General features: G+C 51.5%; 1 protein-coding gene across 1 annotated transcript in view; it reads left to right on the top strand.

The window, feature by feature from the left end:
- The window catches only part of WSCD2 (WSC domain containing 2), a 51,244-nt gene that overhangs the window by 29,008 nt on the left and 5,364 nt on the right, over window positions 1-16,872 (top strand). The window contains exons 6-7 of the mRNA XM_061561865.1: window positions 7,257-7,378; window positions 10,603-10,786. Of these exons, the coding sequence (XP_061417849.1) occupies window positions 7,257-7,378; window positions 10,603-10,786 (306 nt within the window). The remainder of the gene's footprint in view (window positions 1-7,256; window positions 7,379-10,602; window positions 10,787-16,872) is intronic.

The raw sequence follows: 16,872 nt of genomic DNA, 5'->3' as shown, positions 1-16,872 counted from the left end.
TCACGACGTTTCGGCCACAACGCAAGCAGCCGTCTTCAGGTGAAGAACGGGTCTGTCGGGAAGACAGAAAGACAGTCTTCCCGACAGACCGGAAGACAGTCTTCCCGACAGACCTGTTCTTCACCTGAGGACGGCTGCTTGCGTTGTGGCCGAAACGTCGTGAGAATTATTTTATGATGTTTTATTTTTTATTATTTTACTATTTCCCTTCTACGTGACTTTACCAAAAGAACCAAGAAGAGTGAATAGTGGCTGTAAGTAGCAGATCTCATCCCACTTGCGTTTATTTGTTCAACTTATGGCGACGTGGTGGACGGAGGGGGGGGGCTGCTCCAGAGACTCCCCTCAATGTATTTCTTCTTAGACATTGACCAGCAACGCACTCGACACGACACAAAGCCACGCGTGGCACAGAAGCCCAGCACGAGCCCCCCCCCCCCCCCCCCCCCCCCTGGGTTCGATTCCTGACACGGGCGATGTCCTGTCTGCGTGTCGTTTGTAAGTTCTCTCCACCCCGACCGCCCGTACCGCACGGGGTGTCTCCATGGATTTCTCCAGGCTTCCCATTCATACTCTGCCGGGCAGACGGAGGCTGTTGAAGTGAGGGGGGGGGAAGATGGGGGTGGTTGAGGAACGTGCATTATTGTTTCAGCTGCGACGCCGGGAGCTGGGATTGAGCCGGTGGCCTTCAGCTAAAGCGTCGCGCCGCGTCTGCCTCCTCCCTATTGGCTGAGCGGCAACTCGCGCTCGTGCGTGCGTCTGCCCTGCTGTGACCAGCACGCGTGCGGAATTCATATTTTCACATGTGTGTGTGTATAGACAGAGGAATATACGACCACGGCTATAATCAATGCATCCACATCCCCAGCCTCACGACAGATCAGCGTGTCGTACATTTGAACGGCCACAATTAGAAGTTACACGGTGATGATAGTGATAAGGCATCTGTGCATGGCACTGTTGCATCACTCACAATGTTCTACCGCGCTGTTCCGAGCGATCTGTCTCTCACTGATGCCTCCTCCACCCGTGTTGAGAACTCGGACTGGTGTCATCTCTCGTCTTACACACCGCGTTCAGCCATCACCAACAACCACTCACTCACTCGTCCACTCACTCACTCACTCATTCACTCAACCACTCACTCGCTCACCCACTCAACCACCCACTCGCTCACTTACTCACTCCACCACTCACTCACTCGTCCAATTAGCTACCACACTGCAGGTCACAACATCACACTTACAAACACTCGCTGACACGCTCACTCAGCCACTCAACCAATCACCATCTCATCCACTCAACCACCCACTCACTAACCCACTCTATCACTCCCTCAAGCGTTCACTGACTCAGCCACTCAACCACCGCACTACAGGTCACAACATCACACTCGCTTACCAGCTCACTCACCCACCCATCCACTCACCACCCATCCACTCACCACATTGCAGGTAACCTCAATTCTCTCGCACCGTTCCACTCTGGAATTCCCTCCTGCCTGCCATCGTCCCCCACCACCATCGCCACCCCTCCCCCACCACCATCACCACCCCTCCACCACTACCATCACCACCCCTCCCCACACCATCGCCACCTCTACCACCTCACCCCACCCCCCATGTCCACCAACCTGTCGTCCCCCCACACCCCCTGCCCCCCCCCCCCTCCACACCCTCACACTTTCCGCTTAATTGATGTAATCACCTGATTCAATGGCTCCGTTGTCCAGGGTCACCCAGGGGCTACCGTTAATTGGATTGGGGGCTGGAGGGGGATCTCACACAGCCAGGGTGGGAATTGACGGCGGTGGGGTGGGGGTTGGGGTGGGGGGATACGAGGGGGTGGCTGTGGGGGTAATAGTTTGAGGGGTGTCTAAACGTCACGCGTAAATTATTTATTTGTTTTTTTCGTTACGCGCGATTCAATAGCACCTACCCCGCTCCCCCTCCCCCTCCACCGCACAACGCGGTATTCACTATACGCTATTCACTGCGCGCTCTTCGCTAAGCGTCATTGAGTCATGACCGGAAAGGCAGCCTCCTCCGCGTGCTATGAAGAGAAGGGCCGTTGCCCGAAACGTCGGATTTTTTTTGTTTTGTTTACGTTCAAATTGGCGTCGAGTTTCTGTGTGACGTCATTGTTTTTGTCGGAATTACAGTAAGCAACGTTACGAACGTGTCGGATCCAGGCCCCGATTTTCGGGATTATTTTCAGATTTTCCTGACATTTTTCAAATTATTCTCAAAATATGGAGCACAACCTCCGAATGCATACACTATTTCTGCTGTTAATTATTTCACGCTGCTGCTGCTGCATCAGGATTTGATATGCAGGTACACCTAACAAAAAATACACTGTGTAACAAAAAAAATATTCCTAGGTAGTAAGTGTTATTTCATAATTGCGTATGCCTCAAAAGTACAGAAAATAGCTTTTATTCCCCACAAACTTTGCTTTTGTGACCAGGACATTGATATTTTGAAATTTACCTATTTTTCAGATCAGTCTAGATTCAGTGCTGAGTAAACTTGGAGTAACTTCTAGAACATTCTAGAACTTTCCAGTAATATAAATAGTAGTATAAATACAGGGGCCTTAAGCCCACCAGTTCAGTTTAGTTCCAGCTGCCTAAGTGGATACATATCTGAGATGGCATCAAGAGGCTGCAAGCATCCGGCTGACGCATTTTGCTCTGTCTGCGGCCAATTTATCAAGACAAGAACGAAAAAGTACTCTGTGGACTTAGAACGCCACTACCAAGGACAGTATAACGAGAACATGATGGGAAACTACATGTGGCGGCTGATTTGTGAAAGTGATTTACAGTATAATCGTAAATCTCGAAAAACTCCTCGCTTCTAAATCTTTCGTAGTAATTTTTGTATTTAGTATAAATACATGTTAATTTTGATTCATGTTGGTTTTTTCTGACTTTATGTGAACGAAAAGACGTAAATTCGCCCGTTTTCTCATTGTAAACTTCAAAATATCACTGTCCTGGTCACAAAAGCAACGTTTGTGGGGAGGACAATTGCAATTTTCCACACTTTTTAGGCATAAGCAATTACGAAATAACACTTACTACCCAGGAATTAAAATTTTGTTACATAGTGCTATGGACAAATTTGTTGATATATATCAACACGTTTGTCCATAGTACTGTGGCCCGAGCAGGAAATAAAAACAATACAACATGCGACGTTTCGGGCAACGGCCCTTCTTCTCAGAAAACATGTATTTACGTATTCAACGATTGAAGTTTTTGTTGCGTTATTTATGTAAAAAAAGGCAGTGTTTAATGACGAATCGGGTGCCTTGTGCTTGTTCAACAACGCGCGCGTGCGTGATGGTGGAGCGGTGGCGCAGTGGTGAGCGCACTGCGTAACGAAGCCGGCCACCCGAGTTCGATTCCCGTTCACGGCCAACCAACACGGGTGAGGATCATCTGAACCGGTCCTGGGCCTCCCCCTTAGGTCGACTCAACCTCAACTGAGTACCTGTAGCGGCCAGCCGATGCTCTCGTGTGCCGTGTAGGCCCTAACAGGTGCTCTGTTGCAGCCTTCTCAGCAGTCTTTTAGGAGGCTATACGGGGGCACGTTCATCTTTGTGTTAGCGATGCGTCCGTTCTATCAGCACCCATTCATCACGCGAGGAAACCCGGTCGTGGCTTTTCGGCGGAGTCTCGACGTATCATTAATGGAGTGTCTAATGCGACCGTAATTGATGCGCCGAGACTCGAAGAATAAATTAGTCGTTCGGAAAAAAAGGTGGGGGGGGGGGGTGATGGTGGGGGGGGGGGCAGCTCGCGGTGAGAATGCTGAGGGTAGACCTGAGGTCACAAACGGGTTTTGATTCCTTACCCGTACCCGGCCGCACCAGGGTCGCAAACGGGTACCCGTACCCGGCCGTACCCGTACCCTACCCGTACCCGGCCGGGTACGGTACGGGTATCGGGTACCTGATTGCGACCTCTGGGATGAAGCCATGTTGCAGGCGCGGGTGGGTTTATTCTAGGAACTTGAATTGTGAGAAGAGACAAGACGTTGGAAATGAGTGACAAACAGTTAGTCACCAGTGAGTCACGGCCTACCCGTACCCGTACCCAGCCGCACCAGGGTCGCAAACGGGTACCCGTACCCGTACCCGGTACGGGTAGCCGGGTATCGGGTAGGGTACGGGTATCGGGCACCCGGTTGCGACCTCTGGGGATAGACCCGGCACACACAACGATAAGATCCCCCGTGTAGCCTTCGGGCGCACTGTTGGGGGCACGTGGCTGTTAGCGAGCACCTGTTTAAGGCACGAGGAGGCGGTGTAGCCATCGAACAAAGGCGGTCACCGCATCGGGCGCTTTCAGATGCGCTCCTGCGGCCGTCTGGAACGCTCTTCCTTCCGATGTTAGGAAGTCACTGGGAGCTATTCACTTTCAAATAATCTCGATTGAAAACGAATTTTTGTTTAGGACTGCTTTTGTGTTTAGTTTCTTGTCCTTTCTAGATTTGAAGCTTTCGTGACTGCACGGAATCATACTCTTAGGTTTTTTCGGTAAAGGCACATAGGTAAAAAATAAAATTAAAATTAATAAAAGTAATAATAGAAATAAAATTTTAAATAAAATAAAAGAATAAATCATTTAATAATGAATGATGTATTACTTTATTTCTATTATTACTTTTATTGATTTAAATTTTATTTTTTACCTACGTGACTTTACCGAAAAAACCTAAGAATATTGTTGTCCTTTCCCCGCACCTCCGATTAGTGCGGTTGGCTCGGTACGGTGCCAAAGAAGTTCAACATACACACATACAAACGTGTAACATCACAAAACACACACAACATCGCACAACAACAACAACAACCGTCGTTCACCACTGAGTGGTGGCGGTGACGTCACCACGGCGCTCGTGCCAGGCTAGGTGAACTCAAATGCAGTGTTATTTTTCTTTTTCGATTTAAAGCTTTCGTGACTGCAGGGATTTATCTTCTTGGTTCTTTCGGTAAAGTCACGTCGAATGGAAATAATGAAATAATAAAAATAAAACATAATAAAATAATAAGTCTGTCTTCTCGACAGACCTGTTCTCCACCTGAGGACGGCTGCTTGCGTTGTGGCCGAAACGTCGTGAGAATTATTTTATTATGTTTTATTTTTATTATTTGTTTATTTTTATTCTACGTGACTTTACCGAAAGAAGCAAGAAGATGCAGTGTTATTATTCACTAGTTTTTTTTTTGGTGGGTGGGAAGAGATTTGTTCTATTAATTATTCCTGTGAATTCTACCTGCGCGTCACCGCCAACGCAGCAGCAGGAGCAGCAGCAGCAGCATCACCGATATAATTTCTTAGCTTCGGGTGCTCCCCCCCCGCCCATCCTCCCCCCCTCTCTCTTCCCCCATCCCATCCCACACCTCGCTATAGTAAATTACGGTAACCCGCCCCCCACCGCCTCCCCCCCCACTCGCCTTTCCTCTCATCTCACGTCCCTGCTATTTTACGAAGGCCAATGGACTGGCCATAAAAATCCATCGAGGAACATCGCGCTCATGAATTTGCCGTCGTAATATTCGATTTGGAAATCTGCTCGCGTGCTCGCTCCTGTCTCTCTCTCTCTATATATAAATATATTTTCCATTTTTTTTTTCACCCCTCTTAAGCAATCTCTCCAATTTCCTCGGCTTTTTCCCTTTTTCCTCTCTATATATATTTGATTATTTTCTTCATTGGATTATTATTTTTTTGTATCTCCCCTTTTGATGAAAAGCACTCGTGTCGCAACGGCCTCGCTCTCTCGCTCTCTCTCTCTCTTCTGTGGAGCTGTTCGCGCGTAAAACGGGGGGAGTCTTGGCGAATTTCCTTTTCTCTAATCATTCTCGCCCGTGAACGGTTGAAGTCGAGTAAGCCCTGCACTGGAGGTGCGCACACCCACGATGTTTTGAACTCCTGAGTTCGACAGGGGATGCGGGTGCGTGCCGTTGAAGGCGTGCCAGGCCCGATACGCCATTTGTCTCCCCAGAGAGGCGGTGTTCACCACGTGTCCACGAGACGTGAATTTGTAGTCGAATCGAGGCCCTAGGACCGGTCCTATGAATTTAGTCCCGTAAGAAGCTACTGCTAATCCAACAACAGCATCACATTCTAGATTTGAAGCTTTCGTGACTGCAAGGATTCATATTCTTAGGGTTTTTTTCGGTAAAGTCACGTAGGTACAGCTATCGTGCTGTGACGGTTCCACCTGAAGACGGAAGCTTATGTTGCCTCCGAAACGTCGTGATTTTTTTTTATTTTACTTTTATAAATTTTAATTTTTTACCTACGTGACTTTACCGAAAAAACCTAAGAATAACAGCATCACATGTTTGTTGTTTACGTGTCACGTGTAGTTGTTAGACGGATGATGATGAATATTCTGCCGTTTAGACAGCTATTGCACGGCTATGTTACACGGCGGCCAGCAGTAGCGACTAAACGAGGGCAAACGAAAAAAAACCCCACCGTGAACATCGCGGAGAATGAGCACAGCGGGGTCCTGGAGGGATGTTGTTCACCTCGCATACCTGGATGTTGAACGGTCGCGAAATGAACAGACGCGGATAGGTTGACTCATCCTCAAGTGATTTGTCAACATCGCTACTAGGGAGACAAAGGCGGCCGGGCGTGGTGTTGACCACACAACCGCCTCGTGTGCCGTGCCGGCCTTCATAGGTGCTCGCTAACGGCGCTTGCCCGAACGATCTGTTAAAAGGGCTATACGTGGTAGTGGGGGGGGGATATGCTTTGTACTTCTAGATTTGAAGCTTTCGTGACTGCAAGGATTCATACTCTTAGGTTTTTTTGGTAAAGTCACGTAGGTAAAAAAATATTTCCATTATTACTTTTATTAACTTTAAATTTTATTTTTTACCTACGTGACTTTACCGAAAAAACCTAAGAGTAAGCTTTGTACTCCTTGGTATTTTTGGAAAAAGTCACGTAGGTGAAAATCTAAATAAAATAAAAATGCAAACAACTAATTTTTTTTATGTTTATTTTCACCTACGTGACTTTACCGACAAAGCCCAAAAGAGCATACATCCTTGCAGTCACGAAAACTTCAAATCTAGATATCCATTGTGTAATTGTCACATATTCACTTTAAGATGTTTTTTTTGTTCATGTTTTTTGTTTGTTGCGATTGCACCCGATTCAAGAGCCGAATGGCTCACAGGGCTCTATACCTAATACATGAACTTGAACTTGAATTGTGTTGCAGACGGGAGTGCAGTCTTCCGCGGCTGTTTCCAAACCCCGGAGAATCTCTCGCTGGCTCTTCCCATCGTGGCAATCATCCACAACCTCACTGTGGGCGCCTGCGTGGACTTCTGCACTCAGAAGGTGAGGAGCCGGAGGACGCGACGGTGGTGAGGAGATGTTTACTACCTCGCCAGGTGTACAGGAGGTCGTGGGTTCGAGCCCGAAACTGACGCCTTCTGCTGTATATCTTCTTGGTTCTTTCGGTAAAGTCACATAGAAGGGAAGTAATACAATAATAAAAATAAAACATAATAAAATAATTCTCACGACGTTTCGGCCACAACGCAAGCAGCCGTCCTCAGGTGAAGACCAGGTCTGTCGGGGAGACAGCGTCTGAAAGACGACAGACCTGGTCTTCACCTGAGGACGGCTGCTTGCGTTGTGGCCGAAACATCGTGAGAATTATTTTATTATGTTTTATTTTTATTATTTCATTACTTCCCTTCTACGTGACTTTACCGAAAGAACCAAGACGATGAATCCCTGCAGTCACGAAAGCTTTAAATCGAAGCCTGCTGTATATTTTGAGTTTCCATGTCTCTCTCTCTCTCTATGGATTTTTCTCCGCGTCCTCCGGTTTGTCCTATCCACACTTAGATTCAACATCACGCGTTTAGAATATTTGGCTGCTTGTCAATGTCCACGTGATGATAAGACCACTTCGTTGAGCTATCATTGGCGATAGCCAGAGTCGCTTCTGGAAAAGGGCTGTGTAGCAGCTCAGCTTACCTGGTCATTACAACCAGCCTCATCAGACGAACGCCTGATGAGGTTGTCGCCTAGAGTCGTGATGTTAACTACCTCGTCTGGTATGCAGGAGGTCGTGGGTTCGATCCCGATCCTGACAATGCCTGCTGTATATTTAGAGATTGCGGTGTCTCTCTACCCTCATCCCCGTCTCGACTCACTAGCTTGTCTCCGTGCTCTCAACTGGCTCCCCATCGCCAGTAGGGTCACACACAAGACCGCCTGCCTCTGCAACAATGCCTTCATATCCGCCTGCCCGCCGTACCTCTCTTCATTATTGACAACTTGCAGCTCAGCACACGGCAGATGCCTGCGCAGCGCGACTCACGACCTCCTCTTGATACCAAGATCCAGGATGGTCATTGTGTCTATGCGCCGCTTCTCGGTGGCAGCCCCAACAGTCTGGAACGATATCCCTCTGCACATTCGCAGCATCACCTCAATCGCCTCCTTCAAGAGACACTTAAAAACTCACCTCTACAATCATGCTTTTGAGCGACTCTGAGCTTGGCTCCACGCCTCTGGGTTGCGGCCACTACGTCTGCAAATTTGCACGCGTTACAAATTGAACTATTAATATTATTACCCGTGGTCGCGTGGTTTTTGCTCCGGGTCCTCCGGTCTTTGCTTCCACGTTTAGTTTCAGCGTGCTTCTAGATTACTTGGCTGCTATAAATGTCCACATGACAGGCCACTTCGTTGAACTTTCATTTTGTGGCGAGGTCGATTTTGACTAAAAGAGCTCTACAGCTCAGTGGGCCTCACCGGGTAAAATAATGACGTTGATTCGTTTTAATATTGAAGTACATATGTACGTGTGAATGCATGTACACCCACAGCATTATTAATAATTCGAGCACCCAGACTTATAATGTTTGTTATGGGGTTTGGGAGGGGGGGTCAAGAGAACCCGGCGGAAAATCTACGCAGAACAGGGGGAGAAAATTCGTACAAACGGCACATTCACGTACACAAAGACAAAGATCCCCCGTGTAGCATTTGCACTCTGTGTGGGACAAGTGCTGTTAGCGAGCGGCACCTCTGAAGCACGGCATGGCACACGAGTGGGTGGGGTTGACCGCACCACGCCCGGTCGCCTTTGTCTCCCCAGTGGCGATGTCCACCAGATATTAATTTGAGGATGAGTCGAGGCCCAGGACCGGTTCATGATAACCGTCACCGGTGTTGGCCTGCGTGGGACGCCGGGTCCAGAGCGCAGCGCACTAACCGCTACACTATCGCTTCCCCGGACACGCAAAGACAAAGATCCCCCGTGTAGCCTTTGACCAGAGTGCAGTGACTCTGATGCACCACACACCCTGTAGAACAGAGGGCTCGGCAACCAACATCACAAGAAGAGCCATTTTTGTTGTTGTTGAACTCGGTCAAACAACAACAAAAAAACCCCGTCACTACTTCAAGAAAGCCGTGATTGCGCGCGATGAACACGAGACGTTGGGTCCTTAATCATAAACAACGCGGCACAGGCAGCCCCGACAGCAGCCGCACGGCGCAGACCCCTGTGCTGGAGCAGGTGGTGGGGTGCGGTGCGGGAGTGGACGTGCAATGCTACCCACGACCCAGCCGCGGCACCCCGAGTCGCGACTCGAACCCGGGGGGGGTGGGGGACGAACTCGCTCGGCCTACCCGGCGAAGCCAGACATCGCTCGCTGTGGTCGTTGTTCCCCTCAACATCCTCCTTATCCTCCTCATCTCTCCTCCTCAACCTCCTCAACCTCCTCCCCCTCCTACTCATCCTCCTGCTCCTCCTCCAATTCATCATCATCCTCATTCTCCTCAACCTCTTACTCTTCATCATTCTCCTCCCCCTCCTCCTCCCCCCCTCCTCCTCCTCCCCCTCCTCATCCTCCTCATCCTCCTCATCCTCCCTCTCCTCAACCTCTACTCATCATCCTCCTCCTCCTCCCCCTCCTCCCCCTCCTCCCCCTCCTCCTCCTCAACTTCCTCCTCCCCCTCCTCATCCTCCCCCTCCTCATCCTCCCCCTCCTCATCCTCCCTCTCCTCCTCCCCATCCTCCCCATCCTCAACCTCCTCCCCCTCCTCATCCCCCTACTCATCATCCTCAACCTCCTCCCCCTCATCCTCCGCCCCTCCTCCCCCTCCTCCTCCCCCTCCTCCCCATCCTCCTCTTCCTCCCCCTCCTCCCCCTCCTCACCCCCCTCCCCGTGCTCCTCCTCCTCCTCCTCCTCCTCCCCCTCCCCCTCCTCCTCCTCCTCTCCCTCCCCCTCCTCATCCTCCTCATCCTCCCCCTCCTCCTCAACTTCCTCCTCCCCCTCATCCCCCCCCTCTCCTCACCCCCCTCTCCCTCCCCGTGCTCCTCCTCCTCAACCTCCTACTTCTCCTCATCCTCCTCATCCCCTCTCCCTCCTCCTCCTCCCCCTCCTCCTCCTCCTCCTCCTCCCCCTCCTCCTCCTCCTCATCCCCTCCCCCTCCTCATCCTCCTCATCCTCCCCCTCCTCCTCCTCCTCCCCCTCCTCATCCTCCCCCCCCTCCTCAACCCCCCCCCCTCCCCGTGCTCCTCCTCCGCGTGCCCCCAGGAGTCGGTGCTGGCTGTGGTGGGTGCGGGCCCGCTGCTGTGCCGCTGCGGAGTGGCGACGCCGCGGTTCGCGCTGCGGGAGCCGCGCGCCGAGCGACTGTGCGCCGCGTCGCGCTGCCCCGGCGAGCCGAGCGAGGCGTGCGGCAGCGACTCGCACGTGAGCGTCTACCAGACTCAGGTGTCCGGTGAGTCTGTGTGAGTCTCGGTGCCGTGTGTGTGTGTGTCTTTGTGCGTGTGTGTGTGTGCCTCTGTGTGTGTCTGTGTGTGTGTGAGAGAGTGTGTGTGTGTGTGTCTGTGTGTGTCTGTGAGTGTGTGCGTGTGTGTGTGTCTCTGTGTGTGTCTGTGTGTGTGTGAGTCTGTGCGAGTCTCTGTGTGTGTGTCTTTGTGTGTGTGGGGGGTCTGTGTGTGTGAGAGTCTGTGTGTGAGTCTGTGTGTGTCTCTGTGTGTGTGTGTCTCTGTGTGTGTCTGTGTGTGTGTGAGTCTGTGCGAGTCTCTGTGCGTGTCTGTGAGTCTGTGCGTGTGTCTTTGTGTGCGTATGTGAGAGAGAGTATGTGTGGGGTCTGTGTGTGTGTGTGAGAGTGTGTGTGTCTCTGTGTGTGTGTGAGAGAGTGTGTATGTCTCTGTGTGTGTCTGTGTGTGTGTGAGTTTGTGCGAGTTTGTGTGTGTCTTTGTGTGTGTGTGAGAGAGAGTTTGTGTGGGGTCTGTGTGTGTGTGTCTCTGTGTGTGTGTGAGTCTCTGTGTGTGTGAGTCTGTGTGTGTGTCTGTGTGTGTGTGAGTCCGTGTGTTTGTGTCTGTGTGAGTATTTGTGTGTTTGTGTGTGTGAGTCTTTGTTTGTCTGTGTGTGAGTCTGTGTGCGTCTGTGTGTGTCTGTATGTGTCTGTGTGTGTGTGTTAGTCTGTATGTATCTCTGTGTGTGAGTTTTTGTTTGTCTGTGTGTGTGTCTGTGTGTGTCTGTGTGTGTGATTCTGTGTGTATCTGTATGTGGGGGAGCGGTAGTGTAAGTGGTAAGCGCGCTGCGCTACGAACTCGGCGACGCGAGTTCGATTCCCGCTCACGACCAACACCGGTGACGATTACCTGAACCGGTTCTGGTCCTCCTCTAGTTCGACTCAGCCTCTAATAAGTATCCGGTCCGGTGTGTAAACATCGCCACTAGGGAGACAAAAGCGGTCGGGCGTGGTGCTGGCCACCCAACCCCTCGTGTGCCGTGCCGACCATCATATGTGCTCGCTAACAGCTGGCACAGTAGGGGGCACGGGTGGTACATCGGCCAGTCATTTCAGTCCGTCAACCTATGGCACCACCTGGGTTTGTACCGTGACCTCCTGCCAGCAACCTTCGACAATAAACGTGGCCTCAAAGTGCACCTGGCCTGGCACAGGCGCCGTGGTGACGTCAACGCCAACTTAGTGGCGAATCGCGGTTGTTGTTGCTGTGAGGTTGTGTGTGTGAGAGTCGCTGTGTGTGTGCGAGTCTCTGTGTGTGTGTGAGTATCTGTGTGTGGGAAGCGGTAGTGTAGCGGTTAGCGCTACGCTGCGCTACGGCCAACACCAGTGACGATTATCTGAACCGGTCCTGGGCCTCCCCAAGCTCGACTCAGCCTCAAATGAGTACCTGGTGCGGTGTGTAAACATCGCCACTGGGAAGACAAAGACGGTCGGGCGTGGTGCTGGCCACCCATCCCCTCGTGTGCCGTGCCGGCTTTCATAGGTTGCTACTTGCCAACAGCACTTGCCCCTACAGTCTGCTAAGGCTATACGGGGGATCTTTGTGTGTGTGTGTGTAGTGGCTGCATAGGTGCTCGCTAACAGCCCAAGCGTCAACAGCCTTGTTAAAGTCTACACAGCGGGGTGGTGGGTGGCTGGGGGATCTTTGTCTGTGCATGAGTGATGGCGTGCGCGTGTCCGTGCGTGCACGCGTGTTTACATTCGCGCGTGCGTGAGTGTGAAGGGGTCAGGGCCTCGCCGTTTCCACCCACAGACACCAAATGATTGATTACAAATCAGGGCTCTCCACTCCCCAAGACAAAGATCCCCCGTGTAGCCTTGAACAGACTTTTCGGGGCAAGTGCTGTGAGCGAGTAGCAACCTATGAAGGCCGGCACGGCACACGAGGGGATGGGTAGCCAGCACCACGCCAAGCCGCCTTCATTTATACACCGAATCAGGTGACCCATTTAAGGCTGAGTCGACCTAGGGGAGGCACAGGACCGGTTCAGACAATCGTTTTTGGTGTTGGCCGTGAGCGGGAATCGAACTCGGCTCGGCAGGCTCGTAAAAACACGCGCGCACACACGCGCACACACACGCACACACGCGCACACACGCACACACACGCGCACACACGCGCGCACACACACACCGCACACACGCGCACACACGCACACACACGCACACACGCGCACACACACACCACACACGCACACACACACCACACACGCACACACACACCACACACCACACACGCACACACACACCACACACGCACACACACACACACGCACACACGCACACACGCACACACGCACACACGCACACACACGCGCACACACGCACACACGCACACACACGCGCACACACGCACGCACACACGCACACACGCGCACACACACGCACACACACACCACACACGCACACACACACCACACACGCACACACACACCACACACCACACACGCACACACACACCACACACGCACACACACACCACACACGCACACACGCGCACACACGCACACACACGCACACACGCACACACACACGCGCACACACGCACGCACACACGCGTACACACACGCACACACACACCGCACACACGCGCACACACGCACACACACGCACACACACACACGCACACACACGCACACACACACCACACACGCACACACACACCACACACGCACACACACACCGCACCCGTCTGCGGGAGTGGCCTCCTCGTCTTATTTATTGATTTAAATATCAAACAAATTATGAACTTCCCATCACGAAAGGATGTTGGCGTGTGTGTGCGTGTGTGTGTGTGCGTGTGTGTGTGTGTGCGTGCGTGTGTGCGTGTGTGCGTCCATGTGCGTGCGTGTGTGCGTGCGTGTGTGTGTGCGTGCGTGCGTGTGCGTGCGTGCGTGTGCGTCCATGTGCGTGCGTGTGCGTGCGTGTGTCTGCGTGCGCGATTGTGTGCGCGTGCGCGCGTGTGTGCGTGCGTGTGCGTGTGTGCGTGCGTGTGCGAGTGTGCGTCACCCGAGTTCCAACCAAGACGCCGCCACTGGGCGTGCTGCTGGCTACCCCGACCCCTTCATGTGGCCGTGCCGACCTCCGTATAGGTGCGCGCTTTGGAGCAGCACTTGCCCCATCAGTCGATGGAAGGCTATACGGGGGAATCTTTGTCCTTGTGTATGTGTGTGTGTGTGCAACGCGTGTTTGTGTTGACATGAAGTGTGCACGCATTAGCCGGGGACACGTTCGCTGTGACACTGCTGATGCTTCGTGGCCTCCAGAGTTAATCCAGAAGTGAGCCCCCCACAACTCCCTCCCCCACACCGCCCCCCACGATCTGCATTCACCCCCAGCTCTCACACACTCAGGGATCTGTATGCGCAGCGGCGTTAGCCGACACTAACCGATACTCCCCTCTATTTATAGACGCAGGGACACAGAGACTCGCGTGCACACGGACAGACAGATCCACGCGTGCACACAGACAGACACACACACGTGCACACAGACAGACACACACACACGTGCACACAGACATATACACACGTGAACACAGACAGACAGACTCGTGCACATAGACAGACACACTCGTGCACACAGACAGACACACACACGCACATGCACACAGACAGACACACTCGTGCACACAAACAGACACACACACGTGCACACAGACAGACAGACTTGTGCACACAGACAGACACATTCGTGCACACAGACAGACACACACGTGCACACAGACAGACTCACACGTGCACACAGACAGACACACACACACACATGCACACAGACAGACACACTCGTGCACACAGACAGACACACACACGTGCACACAGACAGACACACACACACGTGCACACAGACATATACACACGTGAACACAGACAGACAGACTCGTGCACATAGACAGACACACTCGTGCACACAGACAGACACACACACGCACATGCACACAGACAGACACACTCGTGCACACAAACAGACACACACACGTGCACACAGACAGACAGACTTGTGCACACAGACAGACACATTCGTGCACACAGACAGACACACACGTGCACACAGACAGACACACACGTGCACACAGACAGACACACACACACACATGCACACAGACAGACACACTCGTGCACACAGACAGACACACACACGTGCACACAGACAGACGCACATACGTATACACATACAGACAAAGATCCTCCATATAGCCTTTAACAGACTGTTGGGGCAAGTGCTGTTAGCGACCGACCAATGAAGGCCTGCACGGCACACGAGGGGGTGGATGGCCAGCAACCACGTTCAGCAGCCTTTGTCTCCCTAGTGGCGATGTTTACACACCGCACAAAGTACTCGGTTGAGGCTGAGTCGACCTAGGGGAAGCCCAGAACCCGTTCAAACACTCGTATTGACCGTGAGCGGGCAATCGAGTTCGGGTGGCCTGTGTTCAAACACAATAGTAGCAGCAAATTACTCAATTAGGATAAGCCGCACAGAAGCTGAACATCCCTCCACTCTCAACTGCAGCAATTTGTTTTGGTATTCTGCCAGGTAAGAGCCCCACGAAGCTATGTAGCTCGTGTTCAGAAGCTAGCTGGCTATCATCTTCTTGGTTTAGTAGTAGGGTTTTACCCTTTTAAACTGGTACAAGACTGACACCTTTATTCAAGGCATCATGTTTGCAATAACCACAACACAAGTAGTCAAAAAAGCAAACAAAAAGAAGCAACTCTGATAATGATAATAATATGCACTGTCCTTCTTCTTGGTTCTTTCGGTAAAGTCACGTAGAAGGAAAATAATAAAATAATAAAAATAAAACATAATAACATAAATCTCACGACGTTTCGGCCACAACGCAAGCAGAGGCTGCCTTCTCGACAGCCCTGTTCTCCACCTGAAGACGACTGCTTGCGTTGTGGCCGAAACGTCGTGAGAATTATTTTATTATGTTTTATTTGTATTATTTTATTATTTCCCTTCTACGTGACTTTACCGAAAGAACCACGAAGATGAATCCCTGCAGTCACGAAAGCTTTAAATCGAAATCTACCTGGCTATCGCAAATAATAGCTCAAAGAAGTGGCTCGCCAACACGTGGACATGTACAGCAGCAGCCAGATACGAGTGATGTTGACTCTAAATGTGGAGGGGGGGGGGGGAACAGGTTGGCCTGGGAGAAAACTCGACGTGTCCACGGGGAGAGTGAGAGAGACACACAAACTCCAAATATACAGCAGCAGGCGTCAGGGTCGGGATAGAAGCCACGACCTCCTGTATACCAGGCGAGGTAGTTAACATCTCCAAGCCACCGTGATGATGATGAGAGAGAGACACGCAAACTCCAAATATACAGCAGCAGGCGTCAGGGTCGGGATCGAAGCCACGCCCTCCTGTATACCAGGCGAGGTAGTTAACATCTCCAAGCCACCGTGATGATTATTATGAGAGAGAGAGAAACGCAAACTCCAAATATACAGCAGCAGGCGTCAGGGTCGGGATCGAACCCACGACCTCCTGCATACCAGGCGAGGTAGTTAACATCTCCAAGCCACCGTGGTGATGATGATGAAAGAGAGACACGCAAACTTCAAATATACAGCAGCAGGTGTCAGGGTCGGGATCGAAGCCACGACCTCCTGCATACCAGGCGATGGAGTAAACATCTCGACCCTCCTGGAAAAGAGTCTTGAGACTCACTAAAGTCTTTGTTGGGTAAACGAAAGTCACGGTAATATATAGAAAAGTAGCCGTTTTGTATATTGTTTATCGGCTGAGAATATGCATCATGTACCGCGGGGTTGGAGTCGCCGTTTGGCAAATATGCAAATGTTTGCCACTGTTAAACCGAGAGAAATTATTCTCGCTCTCTCTGTGTGATCTCGTGTTGTTTTTCTTGCGGTCAGAACTCGTGCAACTGGGTGGCGTTTTGGGGAGGGGGGTTGTGGAGGGGGTGGTGGTGATGGTGGTGGAGGGGGGAGGGCTATTGAATTTGTATGCAAATTCGGGCGCATGTTTTGAAATGTGAAGGGAAGTTTTTTTCACCCCCCCAAATATAT

Source organism: Lethenteron reissneri, chromosome 28 (genome assembly GCF_015708825.2).
Source record: "Lethenteron reissneri isolate LAM-NWPU_2019-01 chromosome 28, ASM1570882v1, whole genome shotgun sequence".
Taxonomy (NCBI): domain Eukaryota; kingdom Metazoa; phylum Chordata; class Hyperoartia; order Petromyzontiformes; family Petromyzontidae; genus Lethenteron; species Lethenteron reissneri.
The sequence above is the reverse complement of the archived record's forward strand: the minus strand, read 5'-3'. Positions and strand labels throughout refer to the sequence as shown.